Source organism: Polyergus mexicanus, unplaced genomic scaffold (assembly GCF_030449975.1).
Source record: "Polyergus mexicanus isolate NDT 795.1 unplaced genomic scaffold, iyPolMexi1.0 SCAF_6, whole genome shotgun sequence".
NCBI classification, from domain to species: Eukaryota; Metazoa; Arthropoda; class Insecta; order Hymenoptera; family Formicidae; genus Polyergus; species Polyergus mexicanus.
In genome coordinates this window covers 10,849,524-10,877,192 of record NW_027223326.1, presented here as the reverse complement: position 1 = coordinate 10,877,192, position 27,669 = coordinate 10,849,524, and the positions used below count along the sequence as shown (strand labels likewise).

Below are 27,669 nucleotides of genomic sequence, written 5' to 3'. Positions count from 1 at the left end.
AGATGCAGCCTTTTTTTTGAGAAATATTACAGTATTGAAAAAAATTGTATATAAATATAATTGTATATAAATAAAAATAAATAAATAATTGTATATAAATAAAATTGTAACATAAATTAAGAATAATATAAAAGAATATAAAAGATGTATATATATATATATATATATACAGAGAGAGAGAGAGAGAGAGAGAGAGAGAGAGAGAGAGAGAGAGAGAGAGAGAGAGAGAGAGAGAGAGGGAGAGAATCTGAGAAGCCAATTCGCGAGAAAGATATTATAAAATAATAAATATGAAAATGACGGGAGAGCAAATAAAAAAAAAATGTCTTCAATACATATACACGTAATATAAGTATTAAAAGTTATTTTGTTTATGTAAGTCACACATAGTATGCGTCGTTGCCTAGTTTAGTTAGCTAAAGTTAATTGAAGTGTTTAACTCTTTGATTCCTTCTATTCTTTGCTTCTAGAAAAATATAGACACGCCCTCTCTTTCTTGTCCGACAAAATGAGCCGCGGTTTACGGATCGCAGTAATTGTCCAGGAGCCGATCGGATCCGCGATGTACATCCTGGGGTCAAGTGATACCAATTACGAGAAGGATTTTGCAGCGGATCAATTGGCGGCGTCGCCAAGGAGGCGGGGTAAGAGTGACCATCTCTCTCTCATCTCGGCGGAGGCTCGTCTAAACGGCAAAGATACACGTATACGCCAAGCGTTAAAATTAAATCTAGCCAGAGGCCGTCGACTACGACGTCCACGACGGCGACGTCGCGACGAGTCGGCGCGTCCTCTAGCTCAGTCTCAAGAGCACACCCCGGCTGCACGGATGCGTCCCGATTGCCAATCGATCTAGCATCCCCCGTCGCGACTCTTTCTCTTTTTTTCTCTTTTTCTTGCGAAACATATCTACCGAATCCCGGTAGTCTCCGTTGATCGTCCGAAGATTCCTCGCGAGACGTCGGATTCGCGTGTACTCGAATCTCTTGACCACCTTCATCTGAGATCTTCGCCGAGGTAATCTTTCGTCAAGATCCAAGTTTATGATTATCTCTCAAACAGAATCTAAGGATTACCGCTTGTATGATACAGTACAATTTCGATATTATTTATTCAATTATGTTTACTTTAATCGTAGAGCTTCGCTTTTCTCATTACTTAACGATATTCTTTCATCGTTGAAATTACCTCATATAGCATGGATATTCATAGCGAATATTTAGATCTAAAGTCATATGTAGGATTAGCTAAACGCTGTGTAGAATTTAAACGCCAATATCATTGTTTGCTGTCCATAATTAGATTCAGTCGAGAGAGAATTCGACTACGTAATCACCGAAAAACGCGTAATGTAAATTTTTCAATGTTCTCTCGTTTAGATTTTATGAGATTGTACCGTGTATCTTGTGTTTAATTATTGTGATTCCATTTATACGAATCAGAGATGAAAAAAATGCGATTACGTGTACGAATGTGATAGCAATATTTTGAAATCGCAAAATATCGATCTGACGAAGCAATCGCCTGATCGTTCCTGAATGGCATCAGAAGAAGAGCACGCGGGTACGAGAAGTCTGTGTCATCGGGTTACTAGCCTTGATCACCTGCCAAATACTTGACAGGGAAAGCGTACCGTTGTCGTTGCTACTCGTGCTAATTTTACATACGACGCAGAAAATTACGAAAATTGACAGTAATGGAACGGAGAATTCTCGTGACAATATCATCACCAGTTTATTGTTTTTAAAGTATTTTTAATCGTCCAAATTTACTTATCGAAAAATATAATAGCAGTCGTACATGCAGACTTTTAGAGATATATTCATATATAAATGTGTGCAAATTTATCATTATACTTTTAATTTTTTTATAAATTCTTTCTTTTTTTCATACATACACGGAAAAAAAATAAAAATTTTAATTTAGTAAAGAATTTTTTTTATATATAAAATACGTATAAAAAATAAAAAATATATACACATGTATAAAATACATATAAAAAATAAAATATATATACACTCGCTTATATATATTTTATATTAAAAAAAAAATTCTCTCTATTTAATTCAATTTTCTGTTTTTATCCTCTTTCTTTCTGAAAAAAAGAGAGTCTAAATTATAAAAAAATAAAAAAATATATGAGCAATCTTTACGAATTATATGATCTTTTTTTTGATATATTTGTATTTTTTACAGATGCAACGAGAGGACGAGGATTTTGGCGAGGGTTACATCGCGGAATCGCATCCGCTGAGGCCAACGCATCTCACGGTTCCGCTTGGTGGACGTTCTGATTCTCGTGCACCCAGTATCAGTAGCAGCGTCAGTGACCTCGATGTTCCGATATACACCAGAGAGACCACTATACCGCTCTCAGCGAGAAAGGTAAGCTCTCATCGCGATACATTCATTAAATGGGCGGAAAGTCCGTTGCTTTGCGTGAGATTAAATATACGTTCCTCGCGCTCCGTAATCAAACATTATGTAAATTAAATGAATGTAAAAAAATCGCGGAATCCGTCACGATATAACATCGCTATGATGCGATTTCAATTTTTTATAAGTAAAGATATCATTACGCAAAGTACAACGTACGTAATATTTGCGATCGTCCCTTTCAACAGTTTGTGTGTTTCAATCTTTATTAAGATTCGGTTTTACTTATTTATAACAGAGAAATAACATGCATACATTACAAAGTAATAGCATTTTATGACATATATATGAATATATGTATTGTGAAATATTTCCTTGTTTTCTGAAAAACAAGAATTTTCAGATAATGTTCTAAAAATGATTGAAGTAAGAACTGCTTAAGCAATGATAGAAATTGGGGAACACTATTTAATCAGAAAATATATGATCATTATATCAAAATATGTCACAGAAAGACTTGTACACTTTTAAGCGCCAGATGATATACATACATATTTTGTACAGAGCGCCGAACCGAGAATTGAAAATGGATGTATATATATATATATATATCGAAAAATGCGTTAGCGGGCAAAACATCCTATTTTTAAGACGATGTCGAAATCGTGGTTATTCAAGATCAGGTAGTCGGATACCTCACGCGCGCACATTTCGCGGACGATACAAGTGCGATAGAAGACCCGCGTGTTGGTTTAATTTTATTTACTAAATTTCTCATGTTCACGCGAGACACGTGTACTACATTACACGCAAGTATAGCACGCGTTTATAGCATATACCATATACTATTACTTTAACGTAGAATCTATTACGATTTCGATGATATTCCTCTCTTGCATCAATATTGTCTTTGATTTTAAAAACTTGTCATTTCTTTGTCTCATTATCGATTGTCCCTGCGCGCAATTTATCGCGACTTTTATTGTAGATTATCAGAGAGACATTCTATGTCCATTCATTTTTTAGGGTAAGACCAATTCTAAAGAGCATTTTTTTTCTCTTTTTTTTTTTCTTTCAAACGAATAAGATCGCGACTTCTCGTAATTACACTTTGTCATCTATAGAAAATATCCATTAAACATTATCAATTGTTTTAATAGATGTGTAAACACGCACTCGCGTACATTGCGCTCAGGAATTTTCCGGGAGTATAGTCCGGCGTCGAGATGATTATCAAGTCAGACTCTTGGTAAGGATTCGCATGCGTGTCGCGTAATAATTTTTTGCGCTATATAAAATAAATCCATTCTTACATTTTTCTCTACATGTTTCTCTATGCATTTGATAACGTCATCGTCATTTCCCGCGTCATTTAAAACGTCGATCGTGTAATTATTGGAGAATTTTACAGCTTTTTTCATTTCGAATTTCGTGTTTTAACGATTCTCGTCCAGTTCCAGATCCTCATCGTTTGATGAGAAAAGAGAGAGAGAGAGAGAGAGAGAGAGAGATTTCAGCGAGTAATCTTAATTCTTTTGGTGAATTGCATTCATTCGTACACGCTATTTTTACTTTCTCGCTCTTCGAAGAAGGAGATTGCACGATTAATCTCCAGAAATAAAACTACAATTAATTGTAAGCGTCCACACGAATCATGTCGCTAATATTATTGCGATCTCTAACGCATCTTACATCACAGTTGATCTGTAACCACGACTAATACTTTTGTCAATATTCTCATTGTTGCAATCAATGGCGTAACTAATATATCGGACACGTTCACGATTGTGTAAAAATTAGACGAATTATTTTCTCTTTTAAGTAACATTTTCTAGATCTTAAATTATTTTGTCCTTTCATTGAAATTCTGTCAATTAAAAAAAAAAAAAAAAAAAAACTAGCAAACAGATTCTCTCTCCGCGCCCATATGACAAGTCCATTCTTTTTTTCTGATCTCTTTCTATGGTATTATCTTATTCTTTTATTTCTACTTTCTATCCTTCTTTCATTCTTTTTTTTCTTTTTCATCTTTCTATCGGATTACGCCACTGGATGCAACGAGACAATCGACGAAGCTTACCCGCGAGTGATGACGCAATACGCGGGGCGTGTTGTGTACGCGATTGTTGTATTCGCGCGCATTTGACCCGAGTTTAATGGAATGCAAAGCATTCGATTAATATATGCCCCCAGTTGCGTATCGCGGCTAATTAAGCGATGCGTATCGCTCGAAAGATATGACGACATTGAAGCTCGATAAAATTTCCGCGCTAATCGCGTACGAAGGTTACTATTGCCGTTCGTTCTCCGGCATTCGTATATGCGCGTGCAATTTGACTAATAGGGCTGCCATTCGTCCGGTTTTTCCCCGATTTGTCCTAGTTTTTCGAGCATCCGGGAACGTACGGGGGGACTTTTCAAAGTAGTCCGGATTTTTTGAGCGTGTGACAAAAGACGATGCGCGCATTTGAGTCTGTGTCTGTTATGTTGTACGTGCGGTATTGTTCAAGCCTTAAGACATTGGGATCGTTGACAGCAAACAAAATAATGTAGTATTACATTATTACTATTATTAATAATTCTTAATAATAATGACTATTAATAATATTATTGATTATTAATAATTAAAATAAAAATTATTCTATTTTTATCGCTTTGTCAGCAGTTGCAATAATTTCACATAATAAATTATGGGTGTCCGTGTTTCAATTGGAAAGGTCGGGAGTTTTAAACTCAGTTTCAGTCCTAGGTCTGTATAATTGCAGATGGCAGCCCTAAATTTGACGGAAATAGTTGCGCGTATTCGCGATATCACGCGGCGATATTATTCGCGCGTGCCGCGTTGCTTTCGTTCTCAACAGGTGGATTCTCGCGGGTCTACGATGCGATAAGTTCATCGCGAACGAATGTATCGATCAAGATGGAAATTCCCAGAGATTTGTTAAGATATTATTTATATATACAACCAACGCTTTTAGAGTTTTTTTAAAGAATTTTACCGAGATCTCGTCGTGATTCTCGCGCATTTTTATTTTTTACTACATCGGCAATTGCATCAGCTATCATCGTTGTTAAGTTGAGACAGAAGAATGTAAAGTTGCAAATGATTCATCAAAAGATTAGAATGCACCTTCGTTCTTGAAACTCATGTGATGACGGAGAACGCTCCGTCGTCGTGGTATTTTATTGGCCGATCCGGTGGGTGTGCGTGGAGGCACGTAATCTGTCCTGTGTCTCTTTCCGGCGCGAGAAGGGAAATCGTTTCGCCTTATCTGAAAAATGCGCCGAGACGTCTCGCTATAACTGAACTGAGATATTAGCCTATTCACGCGTGCGCGGGTTCGTGTAAAAATAGAAAATTATTACGTGCTCATCGGCAAGCGCACTTTGTGCGCGGAAATAAAGATAGCACGCGATTGGCTCTTTTCGGTAGGCGTAAAAAAATTCTCTTGCATATTTTCAATATTTAAAAAAATTAATATATATATTCCAGTTTTTTCTCGAGAAACAGAAAGCGGATGGAAAATACGTCGAGCAAAAAAAAAAAAAGAATAAATTTTATAGATTTAATAGATCTGTCGATTTTAATTTAACTCTTTTCTTGCATTTTCTACGACACTAGTGTTAGATATTACAATCCTGATTACATTAACTCCATTTGTTTTAACGATTTCGATCATCTTGAAAACTAAACTTCTCTTGACATCTTGAGCTATTATTATATAATAAAAATTACACGCGCATTTCTCGAATATCTTATATAATTATGAAGATTTTAATTACGCATTAATGCATTATCGTCTTGTTGTGCGATTACAGTCGTTACCATTTATTCTCATTTAACACAAGAGATTTTTCGATAGATTTATCGAGCATCGATGTCAACGAAGTCGTAAATGTAATAAATTGCCAACTGTTAATACAATTTTATTGGGTTGAGAGTGAATTAGAAAAGTAGGAAAGCACATACAACCAATCTTTAAAAAATTCTGTTATTTTGAAAAAAGAGATACATACAATACACAATTAATTTATTAAGCAGACAAAACAATCTTTTAGACTATGTCTTTATAGCTCGAATTTATTCGTTGATATAATTTTGGAATGTCATGATGCATTACGTGTAATCGGTTTATTCGTAATCCCGTAAATCACGCAGCTGAGGCTTGAGGAAAGGCATTTTTTTTTTCTTCAAAGTGTCGCGCCAGCCGCAACATCCGTGATAATAAAATGAATGTGCAATTTCATTTTAGTTTAGTCAATGCAATGATATCGCATCTGTGGCCATATGCCAGACGATCGCAGACGTCATTAGATGCTGGCGCGACCAGCATGAATCTCTTTCACGTGGGACGAGAGACACGCGTGTGCGTGTGCATTTTTATTCGCTCTATATATTTCCTCAAATTGGAAATACGAGTAATATCTTATATCGCCAAGCAATGCAATTTATATCTTCCCTAAGAAACTCGGAAGAGCTGACCACTTCCTTATGTTCGATCTGTCTCTTATCAATGAATGTATGTTGATGAGCCGTTACTTACATAATTCTGTTATTAATAATTATTGTCAAGAGCAATTTCTTTCGCGATATGCGAATTTCTATTAAAAGTTTCATCGCGAAAGAAAAACATTTCATGTTACAAAAATGATTCCTTATTACGTAATATTTAATGTAACAAGTTTCAAAAAAAAATGTGTTCATCGAGAAGTATCATACGGATGTTTTTAACAAATTTGGGATTAAGCCAATTTTTAATGCTCGCAAAGAGAAGGAGAGAGGTAAAAATGAAAGGAGAAGAGCAATAAACATTTCTCCTTGCTATCATTTGAGACATTAAAGAATTTTCCTAAATAGCATCTCACAGTTTCACCTTTCAAAATGATCAGTAATCCCGCCGTTCGTGACGTCATTGTTTTAACGATCGGCTCAAAATCCGGTGAATGACGCAATCTCGATTCAGTCGGCGCGCACGGGAAGCTTTTCTCCTTTGGACACAACAGGGGTTGCATAAGGGGGTGAAATATTTATGCGCCTGCGCCGCGAGGTCGGTCGGTCGGTCGACGCGCCAACTGCGTCAACCCCTGTCCGTGGAGGGTATTAAGGCGCACGAGGATCGAAGCGAACGCTCAGAATAGACGAATTCCACCCGTTTCTCACCTGCGTCTCAGAAAGGTGAGTTCGCACATATTTTTGCGCCTGATGATCCGCCGAAAAAAAGAATGGGAATAACGATTACACGTGTGTCGCGGATTTTGTGTGAGATTTTGGGTGAATATGTTAACAGGAATACCTTCGACATACCTTCGCTCATTCGAGGATCGGAGTGCCAGTCCGTCACGGCCAGTACAATCATCTCGATTGATTTTATTCGCTCGATTTTAACGAATTCGAAACCCCGCTTCGTACAAGTTTGGATCAAATGAATTTCTCGGTGCTTGAGACCCGTCTTGATATTCATCCGCATGTGTTCTCCGCGGATATGATGCCGGAGAAATTTAGAAATTTAGGGCTCCAACTCGCAAGTTTTCGCCTGTCAATTATCCGTCGAGGTTGTACTGGTCTCGGATTCGCTTAACGATTATCGAGCTAATTTTTCATAATATTCATATCGTGAATTTATGACGAATGGGATGAAAGGTATAGCCGTTTGACCTTTGCGTTTGACCTTTGTTACGATTTATCGACTGGGTCTTTCCAGGGTACTAAACGAACATCGACGACTGTGATATGGATTTTTTTTTTTTTTTTTTTTTTTTCTTAGGAAATAAAAGCGTGATAAAGTCTGACAAGTAAACGGGAAACTGAATGTGCTGTCTGCATGCGCATGCGAGATATTTTATAATACAATACTTCGTTACAGTTACATAATACTATCGTGTCGTTCAAATCTTATTCTGTTACACGCAACGTGCGTGATGCATCTTCGTAAACATCGTAATATATTTTCCAATTTAGAAATCAATAATAATATCTTGCCATCATAAACACAGAGAATGCGATCTGTATAAAATTATTTTTACAGGCGATAATTGCATTTCTCTTCAAAACACTAATATTGTACAACTGAAATTACCTTCGGCAGATTATAACAAGTGCATATTATGTCGCGAAAATCTATTAGCTAGACGAGCATCCGTATATATATTTTCAGTTTTGTCTTACGTCAATTCTATCACGGATAAATATAAACAATTCTGATCGTAATCTTCAGATCGTAGTTTCGAACAGAATTTACACAAAGTGCTTTATCTAATTGAAACAGTCGAGATATCTCCGTTGCTTTTTATATTATATAGAAAAATGTGTATAAAAAAGAAATATATATTGTTCATTTCGAAGGAACAAATATTGTGATTAAAAAAAAATGTAGTCAAGATTACATTTTTAAATCGAATTCCCAGATAAATATAATTTTTTTACATTGTTTATTTCTTTTGGAATGATAGTACTGTATATACGTTGAATTTTTTACACATATCTTGTGTCATGGTAGGAGTGTCGTTATAAGCCATATCTTTTTAAGAATTCTTTTTTAAGAAAAAGTCAAGTGGCGTGAGATTTGGCGACCGCGAGTAAACCAATAAGCTCTCGCACCACAGTGATTAATTTCGCAATTAAGAAATATTCTGTTCAACATTTCGAACGACAATAGTATTATATATTAAACAGCGATATCACTTATTCTTAGAAATATGATCGACATTTTTTTTTTTTTTTTTTTCAAATCGGAAAAGATAAATTCTAAATCTTTATTTGTTTTATATGATTTTTTTATCATCTCTTCTCTCTAAAACAAGCAGCGACGTAGCGCCAAGAATTTCCAAGTCTTATCACGCACCCATGTTCAAGTCATGCTTAGTAAATATTTCGCTCACATTTGCATAAAGTTGTTCGAAGGAGAAGAATAATGAAAGGATAGGAACTTTATTGCGTCATTTTGATTTATTCACGATGCAATGACAGATGGAATTTTTCCGAATGAAATTTTACGAATGCATCAAAAACATATAAAATATTTGTTTCTTAGTTATTTTAATAAAATTACATTTTAAGGAATAATACTTTTACAGAAATCGAGATTTATCGTGGTTGTATTCAATTACATTAATTCTTCGTCGAAAGTATATATATATATAGAGCTCTTTTTATAGCTCGTCAAATTTCGTTGCATTAGAAGAATCCTGTCTATCGGACATCTCCGCAAACACAATAAGAATTTCCATTAAACGAATTTATATTATTGCAAAATTTATAACTTTATTACAGATTTATTATCAATCTGCATCAAATGCATCGTCGTGATCTCAAAAATATATCCCGATATATTGCATTTCAATCTTACTTGCATTGCATCATATTTCTCATTCTTGTAGGAGTTATTATTTTATATTGCATCATACATACAGAAAGTGATATAGACGATTGTCTGTCTTTAATCGATCGATATTGCATTTTGCGAGATGTTTTGACGGATTATCGCAAGTTTCGAAGATACTCTTTATCATCGCAAAACAGCTCTTATATTTTCCTTTTCGGACGATATTGGATACCGATGGTCTTTCGGGGTCTCGTCGTATCTGCACATAAAAGATACCGCAAAGATATATGTATAATATTTAATATGATCTGCGTTTCTTAGAATTTTGCTAACCAATTGTCTGTTTCCTGTTCTTTCAAGCTGCCTATACAATGGGCGTGGAAAAGGAAAAGGTACGTTATGTAACTAACAATAAGCGCAATTCGTTCGTCGGAGGCGTAGTAAAAAATTCAAACAGTTATATGCGGAATTTATGTATTGGAATTAATAGAAGCACGCATCATCAAATTAAGAGGTTTCATATTTCTTTTTTATTTTTTATTTATCTAGCAACGATAGAGAGAGCATTAAATTAGAGAGTAAATTGGAGAGAACGAATAAAGATTTAATGCGATGATAGTTCAATTTGATATTGAAAAATTAAACTCGAAATCGAAAAGATTAAATTTAATTTTCTCAAAAAAGTGGATTAATATTAAGCTGAACTTTCTAAGATTGGTATAATTAAACATTTTGCTCTCTAGTCGAACGACGATATTCAGGAACAGGCGGCGACGCCAACAGCACTTGCCCCAGCCTCGAAGGTAATTCATTTTTCTTCGATGTTGATTCTCGAGTATAATCGTATATTTGCGCGGTAAGTTGAGTAAATATTGCAGAAGACTTGATATTGTAAAATTTCAAGATATTATGAAAAATATTTTTAAATATTGTCGAATTTTTTAATATTGTTGTTTTTATTTAATAAATTATTGGAATGATAAAATAATAATAATTCTATTTTTTTTTTTTTTAATGAATTGTAAAATAAGATATCTCTTTCTACGATTTAATTTATACATATCGTTTTTGTATATAAAAATACGACCATGTTCGAGGATTGATAATAAGTTAACGAGAGAGAACAATTTTCTATATTAATATATACCCTAATAGTTTTCTCTCTTCTCCCTTATTTATCTTTATACATATTTTTATTTTATATATGTATACATATATACATCTAAATTTCTCCATCTTTTATAAAGTTACCTACACGGTGTAATCTTTAAACGCTTGTTTATCTTGTAAACTGTCCAAATAACGGTTTTTCTCGCTTGCTTATGAAATTACTTACGAAATAATTAATCTTAATTTCTTTTCTCATGTCTTTCTTTCTTTTCTTTTTTTTTTTGCTCCCAGTCCGCGACAGCCGATAAGGATTGGGTAAGTACTAGCTAATATATTAATATATTGGTTGTGACGCACCTCGACGATATAGAAAATTATTTTATGTCGTGTATGCACCCCGCAAGGAAAAATGCACACGCATATCGCATCGTTGTTGATGTCTGGCCAAAGTCATTGACTCGCAAATTATCGCGAGGTCTCATCCCATTAGCGGAAAACTGTCAGATGTGTCGGTAAACACGCACGAGACACACATTCATCTCTCTCTCTCTCTCTCTGTCTGAATATACATTGACAGATATTTCAGATGCGTATGAATATTCTACGTTGCGGGAGATGAAACATGAAATAAAGTATTGAGATAAGATAAATATTCTGGCGTGCATAATGCATCACTATACTAAATTATCAATTACATGTTGATATCAATTATAATATCGAAATAATTATCATTATATATTCTCAGCCGCCGAAAACAATCTAAAACGTCCAAAGTCCATGAGAGATAACGTTCTATCGCGGCAATGTGTTGAAATTTCAGTGATTAGAGGAGAAGGATAAAAGAGAGGGAAATACCATTCAGATATCACTCTCTTTGGCAACTTGCCAGTGATAAAACGTTTTAGAGACGCGAATTTTTTACGACAAGAAATAATATCGAAAATTAGACAGTGTGTTACGATAGAAGTTAACTTTCGCCGCAGTATTAAAATCGCGTTCAGTATCGTCTCTCTTCTATTTTCTAACGTAACTATTATTATTGACTGACATAATAATAAACTTATATAACATATAATTTTGTAACAGTTTAATCGATAGGAGGATATATATATATATATATATATATATATATATATATATATATATATATATATATAGATTGTTTGCGAATGAAATTAAACAGAATCTTATTTTTCGATAAGTGAACTTTATCTTGGCATAGATTGCGCTTATTAAACGGTGAGGTATCTAATTCTTTGAATGATAAATTGATATTGTGTGTCTTAACACATCTGCTTTAACAAAGAATATGAATATTGTAAAACGCAATATTTTGATGACTCCTACTGATAAGAACGATGAACACGTGCGTTTGTATAATCGGTATTTACATGCAAATTAGACGATACGCGCGCCTATCGTCAGCTCTAGCCTTCATATTGTGACAATTGATAATAATTACTTTTAACAGCGAACCGTATCTGTCTGATCGTCGAAACTTATTCGTATCGGTATTAATTGAAATTCTTAATCGTCACATTAAAAGGAAATAAAAATTACTTGGGGAATTTTTTTAAAATTAATTTTCTCTCCTATCGCGATTTTTTATACACGAAACATATCTGATATTGATTCAATCTTTTTATATTTAACTAATGGAAAAAATATATCTTCTTTCCCGATTATTTAGAAAAGCATGATGCACATAATTACACAATTATTTAAATATTATTCCGCAATATCATCTTTCTAATATCTGTGTAAGATAATATATTTGGTATATTCTCTGTATACATATACTTATTTTTAGATTGAATTATGACATTTTAATTAAGTAATCAACCTTTTAAGCTTTCATTCGATAAATATTTATAACAACGCATTTTGAATAACGATAAAGCATTGCTGTTCATTCGCATCGGGTCTCAAAGGCGAACATCATTAAAAAAGTTTCCGTCTCTTTCTCTATCTTTCGATCGAACGGTATCTCCGAAAAATGCATCGGTGTCATTCGCAGGCTCATAAACTTTAATCGAGTTCGGCGCGTTTTCGAAATTTCGACGCCCGTAAAATTAACATATTTTATCTCGGACGATTTTATTTACAATTTGCTTTCGCGTTTAATTTCTTGAATAGCGTTATTATGCCGAGCGAGTACCGTGTCGAAAGGCGAAACGAGGCGGACTTGAAGTCGACCAAGCGCGCCGAAATGTATGCGACCAAGTCGCGGAGAAGCGGGTCTGCTTCAATACGGCTTAATTGTAAAATTGACGCGTAACCGACGTGACTCGACTGGCTGTCATTAACGGGCCGCGTCCGGTATCGTGTGTACACAGGCCATTAAAAGTGTGCTCTCTCACAGTAAAAGACATAAGGTGCAAAGACTGCAAGATGCTCCACGCGTGTGCTTCCCGTCATTTTCCTTTTTTTTTTTTCTTTTTTAAAATGAGACAAAGCGTGTGCGCATAATGTTTGCTTAGGATCGTAGAATCGTCAATATTCCGAAGAGCTGAAACAAGGATGCTGCAAAATGAATAGTCCACAAAATATTCTCGGAATACTAGGAATGTGTTGTTCCCTACGCAGGCGAGAATAATCACGAATGAAATATATGAGGGAATTGTCAGAGAAAAATATTTTAATATAAATATTCTAATAAACGCGCATCTTTTTCTCTATCTCTCGTCATATGATATTCGTATCGATTTGTTTGCCCACAAAACACTCTTTTTTTTTTTTCCGTAATACGAGTACATACGACTACGATTACACCGTCTCGATATCCTCGCTTGTCGCGAATCGACGCGCAGTTGGTTCAAGCGGTTTTCAAGCGTCCCCCTTTGTCCCCTCGACGCACAAAATTCTTAAATATCTTATAGCGGCAATCAAAATTAATTAATGATCAGAATTTAGAAGAGAATCACCGTTAAAATTTATTACTTTATCGAGAACTCTCGCTCTCATCGCTACTTTCGCCGATTCGCAAAATGCCGCTATCGAAAGATCACCGACGACTTTCGTATCTCGAACGTAATATGTTTCCAGAGAGTATATATTTTTCTTTTAGCGGAACGATCCCCTCCCCGAAGGGGTGCGTGGGACGGTGAAAGGTTCACGTTTGTCGCGTCGGGATTCAATCGGCGGGGTTCGTCCAATCGCGCTGCCGTCGTATCAGTCCAGAAGGGAGAGGGGGCACCCTGGAGAGCGGGGCCTTTTGAAAATCGGCTTTGAATAGGCCATCGCACAAATATCGGCGGCAGTCGCGCGCGCTAGTGACCGTGACACGTAGGTCTCGTCACATCGAGGTCATTGTCTCGGGATCTTTCTTCATTTCCGAGCGAATTTTCGGAGCCGCCGCCGTCGCCGTTTTTCGGTAGACTTGATATAAACTCTCCAGAAGAAAATATTCAAAAGAGAAAGAGCGATCTCCGCGATCCCCGAAAGAGATAGACGGAAGAAGCGAGACAGAAGAGATAGAGAAGTAAAAAGAAGTAGAGTGTGAACTACTTGCGCGGACTATTCACTTCGCCCAAGCATGCAGCTCAAGGTAAAATTCTCGAATGAGAGAAGACACATTTTGCTTTTTTTTTTTGTCTAAGTATATATACAATACATATACACGGCGCGTCCCAAAATAAACGGAAAAATTTTAATGGCCGCTGGATCCGCCGATCGAATTTGCGGAGCCGATCTTTCCGTGCTGATTCGCGTGAGAAATTTTTATATATTTTCTGATTACTATTTTATTTTAAAAATTAGTACTTCAGCATTTTCGTTCGAGAATAATTGATAACAAATTTATTCGAGAAGGAATTACGTATATCACAAAGAGCGGTGAAACTGACTTGAATAAAAAAAAAAGATATTTGTATAAAAACAAATCATAAATATGCTTGACGTATCACCAAGGTTCCTTTAAAGGTTAATCTTGAAAACGAACGAGAGCGGCGAAACCGGATAAGAATATGTGCTTTAAATATTTGGCAGAAACGAAATAAAAATTTGCGAGAAGGTGACTCTGGATATATTTTCAAATCGTAGCTGTCGTTGATCGTGATGATAAAAATTTTACAGCCGCTTTATTCTCAAGTTGAAAGTTGGCGCGTATAAATATTTACAAATATAATTGACTATGTCTAAAAATATGTCTGAGAAGCATATTCGAGAGAAAAATAAAAGATATTCTATATATATCGCTGATATACATTATATCCGTGACTGAAAAAATATTTCGTAGAATGTTGGGCACTGTATATCAAAGGCAAACAGATCTCAAGTATGTCAGTCGTATGATTTTGATTCATCGATTTCACCAAACACTCCGTTCATAACAATTTAGGCTTGGTTAGAAAATTCTAAAAAATGATTTATTTTCTATGCATATGTGAGATATAATAATATAAAATAGAGTAGCAAAAGTTGAATATCATTTACATATTTTTCGCACACGGTAGGATTGTTTATTTGTTAAAATAAATACATGATAATATATAACACTTAGTTAAAGATATATACATATATGTCTAATATAAATACGTTAGAGAAAGTGAGTAAAAGTGGCACGTGTGGCAAAATAGCGTAGATGAAGAAAGGAATAACAGATCCTTTAATTTGTAAATAATTACAAAATACCGAATATATTTATGTCTTATCGCGCGAATATTTATCATAAATATTTATACGCCGTATCAAATATTTGTATACGATGATTATGACCGACATGCTTTCGGTAAATCTTTGTCATATCCTGTGATAAATGAGCGACTTGACGACTAATCAGACATTCAAAATACGTTCTTTGCCTTCTCTGTTATAATCATTCAAATTAAAATCTAATATGATAGAAAATATACAAATCTTTATTTCGCAAGTTCCAATCGCTGTTTACTTAGGCTTCATAAATGTGTTTTCGCAAAACTGATGTTCTCACATCCGAAAATATTAATTGATTTTAATTTCAGTAAAAACTCAATTAACAATTTTTAATAAGAAATAAGAATTTGATCGCAAATAATAAACGTGAAACATTAAGGTGAGGATCTTTTTGTATTCTTCGTTTTAAAGTCGTAAAAGGCGTTTTAAAGGCGTGTGCATTTTTTTTCATTATTTATTCCGACATATTCTTAGACTTTTCCATTTTGCAGAATCAATATATTTTTTTACTTTATCATGATTTTATGCCGAGTATCAACAAGTGATGCGCGCTCATAGTCCTACACGTGTTTATACAAAGAGATTTTTAATGCGCTGACGATGCAATCTCTCTTTCTCTGTGAAAAAAATCACAAAATATTTTATTTATAATTATATATAGCGTTTTGCAAAAAAGACATTAAAGTTTCTATATTGAAAATTTGAGATGTTTAAGGCCTGTGTAAAGACGGCTTCTCCGTGCTGCGCGACGATTGGCTGCGATTCGATAATGATCAAAAACGGAGGAAGTATCTCGTCAGTGCTCTTTGAGCGCAAGTAACGAGATCTCCGCTCGAAAGCTCCAATGAGATCTGTCAGGTTCCATTTACGTACGATATACGGAGCGATGCGCGTAAGATTTTGATGAAAAATTATTCGGCAGAAATGGAATCCGATCTCGTTAATCGAGCTGCTTTGAAACGTTGTTATTCACGCGGAATAAGATGCCAACCTATTACGACGCCGACATTAATTGAGTCTTTTGTCTACACGCGACATTTTTTTGCTTTAAAATATTCATAACGCCTGGAAAGAGAATGGCTAACGTCGCTAAAGAGATTAGCACCGCCTCGTCATCTTCGTGGAATTCTTTTTCACGTCTTTCGAGGAAAAAAATTACGCGCCATTATCATAATGCGCAGATAGTCATCGTTATTAAATCTTTACATTATATTTTTTACCGATATATCTATCATATCGCAATTGCGTAAGAAACGTTCGCGTTGCGTCGATATGTCTTATAAAATCGGCTAATCTCTGCGGCACGCATCTTTGTTTATCTTGCAGGGGCTTATGTGAAATATTTCGCGCTATTTTTTGATCAAAGGCAGTGAAAGACAAATTAAAAAAATATTTTTTTTATCAAAGACAGAAAAGATCCAATTAAAAATATTGTTGGTTTCGTATTTATCAATCCACTTTGAGCTACGATCTGAATTGAATTAAGATTGTGAAACATTAAACTTCAAAAGTATAGAAAAGATTCATTAAAATTTTTTCATGGAATTTAAAAAAATTATTTAATGTTATTTTATGTTTATATTTTTGATAGAAGCATTTATATCATATATGTGTATATACATATATCGTAAGAATTCATTATTATATTTTTCATTTATTTATAATCTTACGCGTATACATATGTATAGGTGAGAGATTTATTCATTACAAATATCAAACAAATAAAAAATTTGTGATATGCTAAGTATATTGAGCAATTACAATATGTTGAGAACGTGGTTTTGTATTATTCACTATTCTTTTTCTCTTAGAGGTTAAAGTGAATTTAAAATCTAATCAAAGAGATATTCAATGTTGACAATTAGATAATCGTGACAGAGATGATGACCTCTTATAATTCCCTCGATACTTCTCATAAGTGAGAACGCGCTCGAAGATTTTTCAAACTATCCAATTGATATTTTCTAAAAATATTTATTTTCCAAAAATAATTACTTTATTATACAATTTAATATTGTGTATTTTACTTATTATTTTCTTTTATTATTTTTCATGTATTTTTGCACGCATAGACTTCAGTAAAAATTAAATCTCTTAAATAAATATCTTAATTTTATGACAATACGAGCAGCATAGTGGACTTTGTTTTGATACAATTTTCTTCGATACGAAATGATTACAAATGCTAATTTTCTTTTATATAAATCGCTCGCTAACATTCTCCCAGGAGACATTCGTCAAGTGCTTTTTATTGACTAATGACAGAGCACTAATACGAAATTCTTCTATATCAATAAAGTTTTTCCCACAAGAGATCTACCCTCTCATCCTTAAATAAGAACTAAAAGTTGTATTAAGAGAAGACAGAACAAGGGTGATAAAAAAACGGTGTACTCTGTCTAGGGTTACTTCGATATCAATTTTTGGAGATCGATTTTTTTTTTTTTCATTAAAAAGTAGAAAAAAAGAAAGAGGAAGAGAAATAGATTACATTCCAAATATTATTTTTTACAGAAAATATATATTAAAGATAAAATTATTATAAATTTAAAAAATATGTAAAAACAATAACATAATAATTACAACGTAAAAAATACCATTACAATTACTTCTTCATTTAAAATTTTTTTTTTTATGTACTTCTAACAATACATTACATAAGTAAGTACATTACATAGGTAAATATGTATGTGTGTGTACGTGTCCGCAAATTTTTTTAACAAGATTGGAAAAACGAGAGAGAAACATATATATTCGCACCATATGGTCCGCAGGTTTTCCATTTGAACCGAAAATTCCGAGTCCCAAAATCGAAGGGCTAGGGACTCCGATTGTGTCTCGAAGAATCAAAAGGGATAAATTCATCTATTGTAGATACAATCGTGGATCCTTTGTTACGGAGGCGCGTCTATTTGCTTTTCACAGGGAGCGGCGAAATTAGTGGTTTGAAGTAACCTGGACAACGGCGTCTCGAAAACAGGCAGCATACGTTGCGCATGCTATTTTTAGCACACTCGAGTTCCCTTCTCGTCGCCGCCGCTCTCTTTTTCTCTTTCTAATCGGGAGGCTCGACCATCGGCTGCGCCAACCGCGGCGCGACGTGCCTTTATTACGGCCAATGCAAGAAGGTCTCATGACGCGCACGCACACATGCATACATGTGTGCCAACGAATAGGTCGTTCTTGAGACATGATACGTCATGGCAGTTTGGAATTTTGCTACAAAAATGTATATATATACTTTATACACATATATATATATATATATATATATACACAGCGTGACCGTAGTAATCACATATACGTGTAATAATAGGAACCGTGTGCGTGCCGCAACACACGCGACACTTATGGCGCACGCAACGCGCGGACCGACGTCGTCAGACGCTGAAACGACTTTAGAAATCATAGGCGTCGCCTCCGATTAAATAGTCATGGATTATCAACTAAATACGCTCGATAAATGACAGGAAGGCTTTTATTTGATATTCTTGCGAAAAATTATACGAGACGAATTTATTATCGAAAACGAATTAACCTTTGAACTGCGACCGCGTAACAATCGCACGCACAACGGACGCGTAAATTTTGACAAAATTTCTTTTATATTGCAGAACAAAATTTTATTTTGGATTTTTTAAAATTTTATGTATATATATATATTTATTTATTGTATTTATTAATATCTTGCTGTTTTAAAAAATACTGGTCATATATAATATAAAAGAGAATGAAAAATATTTTTAAAATAAAAATTATTGATATTTTTATATAATGCGTATATTAAATTTTGATTATCGCATGAATTATTAAATATTTTTAAGATAATATTCGATAATAAATTCGTCTCGTATAAGGGTCTTGAATGACGCGGCATCTTTTTTTAGCGCAGAATTAAATCTCGAAAAATATTGGAAATCGCATTTTCTTCTTTTTTTTATGAAACTTCGCAATTAAATTCAAAATTTTTGCTCTCCTCTAGAGAACATACATTTTAATCATCGCGAAAAAATACAAGAGTTTGTAAGCTATCTTCCATCGCGTATCTTGCCCCGAATTAGAATTTCAATTTTGCAAAATAGATTCTTATGTCAGTCTATTTCAATTCGTTTGTTTTCCTGCAAGGACACCGGTTCTGTCCTTAGATGGGAAACTTTTCATGAATTTTGCAATAAAAGAGAGAGAGAGAGAGAGAAGATTCGTGTATAATACGCTGTATAAAAGATAACTGAATTAAAAGAGATTTACGGGGATTTTATTCTTAGATAAAGTGTAATGGCTTCAAGATTCCAGAGAAAATCAGATGACAATGGAAGATAACGCGGAAATGTGAATTTATATCGTATCCAAGGTTTCACGACCGTGTATTTGCCGACCGTGAGCTAAATCGCTTTATCCGTGTTGTCAGTGCCTCGCGTGCGATCAATATCGCTCAGTGTTCCAGTAATACAACGCGATTTCACCAATTGGCTCTGGGGATTGTACCTTGATTGAGCCAAGTCGATGTTCTTTGAACGAAAGCGCGGGTACATGCGGGTAGCAATCTATCAATTTTTAACGTTAACCACGTTTATAACTACGGCATTAAGACACCATTAGAGAACCGAAATTAAACTTACATTAGACGAGAACGAATATTACGTTATTTATTCGGTCATAAATAAAGGCTTGATTAATTAAACCGTGCGAGATCTCTTCCTCTTCGTTAATCGCCCGCAATATTTCGTATTCTATTTTCTCTATATTTTTATATATCATAAAAATTATCTCACTTCTCGACGAGTCATCGTGATACGTCAAACTTCTTTTTTTTTCTGTATATTTATATTTTTTATGTGTAACGTGGAAATTAACGTCGTTAACGCGAAATATCTAATAGCGACGATACGTCGATATAAGCTTCTCCCTTTAGCATTGATAATCTCGATTGATCATGCTTCTGTATCAAGTTCATAATATACGCCAGTTAATGAATATCACAGTGAAGAAATAGATACGAAGGAAAACATGAAGGAACGTTCGCTATTTACATTTTCAGCTTGACTAAGCATGTTTCTTTTTCGTTTTGCGAACGCATGGCATGACCTTGTTTTTTGTCCTCGCAAAAAATTAATGAATTAAAGTCGATTGGATCAATAATAATTTTTTTTTTCGTCATTCCCACATTATAGATTTTTAATCTCCTTGCAAATTCAGAGATTTTCTTATATCAATTATTGAATATTTCTGTTTCTATTTATTATTTTTAACCTAACAAAAAGAGGGAGAGAAAATTTAAAGTAAATGTGTAATTAAAATATATTAAAATATAATAGAATGAAATATATTTAACTCTTTTTATTTCACGTTCGGCCAGATTTTTACAAACAATTCCTGATCTCGAGATGATTAAATATTCTATGATATATAGATACGGATCACTTTCGTTTTAATTTGTTTTTGTTATTGTGGATGAACGCGTTTCAACACAGCTATCTATTGATCCGTATGCAATTTTAATCGAGAACATCGTATCGTTTTCGTCTACATTAATAATGGATGTTAAGTAACGAGCCGTTGAAATTCATATTCGCACTATAAGTGCTCCTTTACGTAACGCTTCTTTTTTCTTTCTGCATTTTCAAGAAGTCGTTTCTACTTGCGAACATCGTTTCAAATCTATTATACTACTCCTCATTGTTATTAATACGATTCTGTTGCGTCATTCGAGGTAATATTCCGAATCGATCGAGGAGAAAAACGTGTGCGTAACGTATGCAACAGCTGATTTTGCGTAGTTCAATAACTCCTTTTATCGCGATAGAAGTACCCCCCCCCCTTTTTTTTTTTTTTTTATTAAGAAGAAGCATGAAACGACGGGTTATGCATCACGAGACTCGGAGACGTTGGGCAAACTTTGGGTTTCTCATTTGCATTGGCGCATAAAAAGCACGAGATAACGCGCAAAGTAATTTTTCTTAAACATTGTTATCTTGTCCATCGCGCGAAATCAAATATTTTAAAATTTGCGAGAGAAGAGAGTTTAATCTTATCTCGTGCTTATGTAAATTTTACTCGAATCGAATTATCTTATGCAGATGAGGGTCGAAAAAGTTCGACGATAAAATGGAAAGCTACAGTTTCTTTGTTTTGTTTACAAAATACTTTCTTTATTCAGAACGAAATAAACGTATCCTCGGAGACCTTTGAAGAAGAATGTGGGAAAGAGAAATAAAATAGAAGCCACGGTTAAAGAGCGAATATATAGATTGTCGATAATGATATTTATATTTCTTTCTTTTTCTTTTTTAGAAGAAGAGTCTAAAGTTCGCGAGATGCGCGATTGACACACAAATATATTCTAGAATTTCTCATGAATTATTATCGCACCAGTGCGTAGTATATGTGGTAAGAAATCGTCGATGTAATAGATGCACCGTAGATTATTGCCATATTTTCGCGTACAAAGTACACTCGGTTATCGGACCTGCCGACGTCATAAGGAGACTCGCGGGGATATTGTCGAAAAATATGCCGATAAATGTTTATACGAGTTATTCTCTATGTATATGTAAACACGCGCCTGTGGACATTATGATGATGATGCGCTTCATTTGCTATTCTCGTCGTTCTATTATGACCCTGCAATTCCTACGTTTCCCGCGCACGAATTAACATCGGCATGACATTTCTTTTGTGCGAGAATAAATTATTTATTCTATATAATTCGATATACGTGCGTATCTCGCATTGGCGATAAATAACAGCCCACAAAATTTAATTAATTAAAAATAAATGAATTAATAATTTGAAGAGTAAAATTCACGCCCTTGTGAGATTAAATAATTGATTCTAAGATTCGGAGAATTATTACAGACTGATCCTTTTCTCTCAATCGAATTACCTACGAGAGTAGATTTATATTAACAAAATACTTATATGTGCTGCTTACGCCATTGCTTGCTCTGTACACAAAGTTCCCGCGTGCAACTCGAACGAAGTATCAGTTCTCCATGGAAATGATGTACGTACGTGTTTGCACTATGTACATCCAGCAAAAAAAAAAAAAAAAAAAAAAAAATTCGCCGCGTAACATTGGAGCGCCATATTAAACGCGCGCGCACGTACATACTTGGATAGAGATACGCGTTTACAAAGCATATACCTTCCGGATAGAAACATACGTTCGTGCATCACACATGTGCTCGCGGGTATGTGTGTGTGTGCGTCGCGGAGTCTCCTAGTATAAGAACGTACGGCGGGGGTACCGACCCAGCAGTCTTTAGCACGTGTTCCGAGACACTGGAGAACGACAACTAAAGCCGGTGTCGGGGACAAGCGATCTGACGCGGCATATGCAGTTTCTTTTTCTTTATTTTTCGTCTATCGCGAGTCGAATAGTGAAAGTGAAGTGTTTGTATTATCTCGGCGTTGAGGAGAGTCACTGACAAAATGACAGTAAAATCGACCGATTACGAAGTGCCATATCTGAAAAGAGCGGTACGCACTCGTTTTCTTGTAAATAATATTTTTTTTCTTGTAAATATTTGAGAAAAAGAAAAGCAGAATGGGAGAGACCACGAAAGATTCGGTCTTGTGAAATTGCAACAATTTCTCTTTCGAATGCTCTAGAAAAAAAAGACATATGCTCCAATTTAAAACGCGACAAAGATACGGGATCGTTACATGGGACGAAATAATATTCCGAATGAGATCTCGCTACTCGTGGACAGATGCTCGATTCTTTCAATTTGACCCTTGATGTCGAGCAAAATGTATTCTATTACACTTGCACATTGCATATTCATCACTTCATTAATATATCGCACGTTTTATCGGCATTATCGACATCTGCATTTCAAGAAAGAGAAATGACATTGTGCATTTATAATAATCGTTTTAAGACCGCTATCAATAGATTCTATTCCTTTCGAGAATGTTTTCAAAGCTTTCGTCTCTTTTTTTCAAGAATTATAATATTCTATACATTATCTCGAGCGAAAAACATTTACCGTTAAATATTTGATATATGAAAAAAAGTTTAATGTATATGTGTGCGAATTTATATTTTATATAATTAATTATACGCAAATTTAATGAACAATGTGTGTTATATTAAAATGTTATCTTATGTGATATTTATGTCATATTTACAATATATTTATATGTGTATTGATTATTAATATGTTAATGCTATTTTTGTATTCGATAAGATATTCATCATAATTTCGTATCAGAATTTTAAAGTAGCGATATCATTTTTTGTCGCAGGGTCTCAACGGCCGATTAGCATTCGCTATCGCGGCAGCCGCTCTCGGTTCATCCTTCCAACATGGGTACAACACTGGTGTGGTTAACGCTCCTCAACAGGTACGACGAATTTTCGCATCAATTTAATTGTCAGATACCTTTTGCAACGTCTTACGTTAGTTATTTGCAATACCGAGAATCCGAGACTGTTACATTTACTTATTTCTTAATATAGCGACAGTATTACGATATTTATTATTATGTCAGAGTCACGACGGAGTCGCATAAAATGATATAACAATAAAATATTTGTAAATCTGATGCCTGTGACACAGAAGTAAACGAAGCTATAATGAGAATGAAAAACGAAAGATTAATAAATGTTTCAACGTTTTTATCCAGCTTATCGAAGACTGGATCAGCCAGCTGAAGGCGAATCGTACGGGCGTACCGACGAATCAGTCGGAAGTGACGATAATCTGGTCGGTGGCGGTATCGATATTCTGCGTCGGCGGGATGATCGGAGGTTCCATGGTAGGCTGGGTGGCGAATCGCTTCGGTAGAAAGGGCGGTCTGTTGCTGAACAACATCATAGTGCTGCTTACCGTGATCTTCGAGGGTAGCGCCAAGGCAGCGAAGAGCTACGAGATGATAATCTTTGGTAGATTCCTGATCGGTATAAACGCCGGATTGAACGCCGGTTTGGCACCAATGTATCTGGCCGAGATCTCGCCTGTGCATTTACGCGGCGCCGTGGGCACGGTGTACCAGCTGGTCATCACCATCTCGATCCTAGTGTCGCAGATCCTCGGTCTGAATCAAATCCTCGGCACCGCCGACCAATGGCCGTTGCTGCTGTGTCTGACGATCGTGCCGGCAATCTTCCAGATGTGTACGTTACCGCTTTGTCCTGAGAGTCCCAAGTACCTATTACTTAGCCGTGGCAAGGACATGGACGCGCAAAGAGGTAAACGGATGAATAAAAGATTACGAATAATATGAACGTGAAGAATACGGTCTATAAAAATATAGATATAAAATAGCTGAATCTTTCTCACAAAGATCGTTTTTCTTTCCCCAGCGTTGTCCTGGCTACGCGGCACGATCGAAGTTCATGACGAGATGGAAGAGATGCGTACAGAGTATGAATCGGTCAAGTTGATACCAAAGGTCACCGTGCGCGAGCTGTTCATGAATCCGGCGCTCCGCATTCCGCTCTTCATCTCCATCATGATTATGTTTGCTCAACAGCTATCTGGCATCAATGCCGTCATGTTCTTCTCGACAAAGATCTTTATGATGGCGCAGCTGGACAAAACTTCCGCGCAAAACGCCACTATGGGAGTCGGTGCGATGAATGTTTTAATGACTATGGTCTCTCTAGTGTTGGTAGAGAAGGCAGGCAGAAAAACCTTGCTTCTGGTTGGATTCGGTGGCATGTTTGTGGACACCGTTCTGCTCGCCATTTGTCTCGTATTTGCTGTAAGTATTCTTGTCTTTGATTGAGATCACGAAAGATAGACACGATGATATTCGAAAGAGAAAGTTAAAACTGCAATCAAATTTATTTATTTCCGTGTTTTTTTTTTGTTTTTTTTTAGGAAACATCACGAGCGGCAGCATACTTTTCGATCGTGCTCGTCATCATGTTTGTCGTCTTATTCGCCACAGGACCGGGAAGTATCCCGTGGTTTTTGGTATCCGAATTGTTCAGTCAATCCGCTCGTCCGCCCGCCACCTCCATTGCCATTGCTGTGAACTGGACCGCGAACTTCATCGTCAGTATCGGCTTCTTGCCGTTGCAGGAAGTGTTAGGTGCTTACGTGTTCATCATCTTCGCTGTGCTGCAATTGTTCTTCACACTCTTCATATATAAGAAGGTGCCGGAGACGAAGAACAAAACCATGGAGGAAATTAGCAGTATGTTTAGACAAATATCGTACCAATGAAGAGAATAGTAAAAGAAAATAAGAAAAATATGTTTTCTGAAAGAACGAAATCTCTATTGGCGAAATCTGAACGGTCAATGCGTTCTTTTATCTCTATCTCTATCGAGGAACTCGGCGGTTCGACGAAAGTGGCACATAGTTTACTCTACCTATGATCTATCAAAGCGCTTCCAACACTATGTCCAATGCGCTGTATGAAAGTTCATCGGATTGCAATGCTCGTTGCGATATATCTAACATAATTGAAACGTAATCCGTACAATTATTAATTAGTGCCAATTATTGAGAGAAATCCGAAAATTTTAACTTTTTTTTACTATTTAACTATTTAATTCTTTTTATTCCTAGTTATTTGATTCGGGAACTCTGTTGTGCAAAAGCTTCGAATACGAGTGAAATATTTCAAGGGCAATGTCAAGTCGCGCATGCGTGCGCAAGTCCTTTCACAAGTGCGCCTGGTTTATAAGTTATAAACTTATAATCTTAGTTCCTATATATTTACATATATATATATATATATGTTGCATCCACAGCGAAGAAAAGTTATCGCAAAAATAGCGAGCAATTTAAATGGCGCGAGACCAGCTCAAAGAATACGATTCTTTCACCAAGTCTTTTCGACTTTTAATTTGTTTCTTACATTGGAAACAACGATATAACATACGCCACGATACGAAGAATTACAGCTCTAGTCACGAAAAGACCTCAAGATCGAATGTGACATTGAAAGAATCTTATGTGCTGGCTGATTTTACTTTTATTTTCGAAAACGTCCGATTCCGATTTTATATCGATAAATTTCTATCGCTTTGCTAGACAAATTTTTTTTTTTTTATACGAAGAATAGTACGAAATAATATATCATGTTTTAAAAATATCACAATAACGAATACGATTGGGATTTTTTTTTATAGATATAGAATAACTGTTTTATAGTGCATGAGAAAAGCTTGTGTTCTTACCATCAAATAATTATATCGCATTACTATAAAGGAAATTTAAATAATCGTTGTCAAAAAAAAAGAAGAATTAGCATCGATTCACATTATACGACGATATGATAAAATATAGTTTCATAAGCATACTTGTATAAGTATATTACAAATGTACTTGTGTGTATGTCTTTTCGCATCCTTGCAGATGCGAAGAATGTTCTGTCGCGTGTTATCGTATAATGTGAATAGACCTTATATTCGTGAGCAAAATATATTAACTGCTTTTTTATGAAATAATTTATAACAAATTTGGAGAATATTTTATTACATGAACCTGAAGCGCAAGTTTTATTCGAATAATGTCTTAAGATACAATTGTAAATATAAGAATGTAAAGACTAGTATTGTATAGCATAGAGAAAATAATATTATATTTATGTATATGCATGTAGAGTTGATTAACGTTTAAGAAGGATATATCAATGTTATCATATATATTTTTAAAATATTTAGATTAATTTCATATATATATAAAGAAAAAAAAAACATGCGATACGATACATATACTAAACGCAACTCAGGAACTGATTGTTATCTCGTAAATTGCAAATGGATATAGTGTACTTTGTTTTTACGCTATGTACACACTTCTCAAAAAGAATACTCATTTGTATAATAATCAATTTAGTATTAACATAATGACAGATTTTTATAAAATGAAAGGAAAACTAAGTTGCCTATAATAATGCGCTCTAAATAAATCAATCTTTGATTTTCATTTACATTATTTGAAGTTTATTATATATTTAAAAAGCGAAATTTGAAGTTTATTATATGTACGTTATCTCGCAATCCTTTCTAGAGGCGAATACTGTGTATTTGAAGTGTAATAATCGAACGATTTGCTTGTCGCAAAACTGTAAATAATACAAACTTGTCATTTATCTTTAGCTAATTCATTGCTGATTATTATATAAGTTTTTGCAATGCAGTTATTAGTATTTAGTTTTCTTTTATAAATAAATCTATCCATTTTTGTAGAAAGAGAGAATGCCCCCGGTATCTGTATAGTACTCTGCGTTGATACCACTGCTT

At 34.9% G+C, this 27,669-nt stretch overlaps 1 protein-coding gene across 6 annotated transcripts; it reads left to right on the top strand.

Moving 5' to 3' along the window:
* The first annotated feature begins 563 nt into the window (after positions 1–563).
* LOC138934385 (solute carrier family 2, facilitated glucose transporter member 1) lies at positions 564–27,637 on the top strand. Of its 6 annotated transcripts, XM_070298067.1 has the most exons (8): positions 7,444–7,552; positions 10,059–10,090; positions 10,442–10,501; positions 11,100–11,123; positions 23,712–23,810; positions 24,093–24,657; positions 24,772–25,172; positions 25,292–27,637. In XM_070298067.1, the coding sequence occupies exons 2-8, from the start codon at positions 10,070–10,072 to the stop codon at positions 25,637–25,639; spliced, it is 1,518 nt and encodes a 505-aa protein (XP_070154168.1). In that variant the 5' UTR covers positions 7,444–7,552; positions 10,059–10,069; the 3' UTR covers positions 25,640–27,637. The 6 variants fall into 6 exon arrangements, with proteins under 6 accessions (XP_070154167.1, XP_070154166.1, XP_070154168.1 ...); XM_070298066.1 differs by lacking the exons at positions 7,444–7,552; positions 10,059–10,090; positions 10,442–10,501; positions 11,100–11,123 and adding exons at positions 564–644; positions 2,197–2,385; XM_070298065.1 differs by lacking the exons at positions 7,444–7,552; positions 10,059–10,090; positions 10,442–10,501; positions 11,100–11,123 and adding exons at positions 931–1,017; positions 2,197–2,385.
* Positions 27,638–27,669: the final 32 nt, after the last annotated feature.

Bases quoted from the DNA above. Each gene is read 5' to 3' on its own strand.
- LOC138934385 (XM_070298066.1), top strand. From the start codon at position 2,197: ATGCAACGAGAGGACGAGGATTTTGGCGAGGGTTACATCGCGGAATCG. The intron at 2,386-23,711 runs GTAAGCTCTCAT...TTTTTGTCGCAG, and splicing joins TACCGCTCTCAGCGAGAAAG to GGTCTCAACGGCCGATTAGC. The intron at 24,658-24,771 runs GTAAACGGATGA...TTCTTTCCCCAG, and splicing joins GGACATGGACGCGCAAAGAG to CGTTGTCCTGGCTACGCGGC.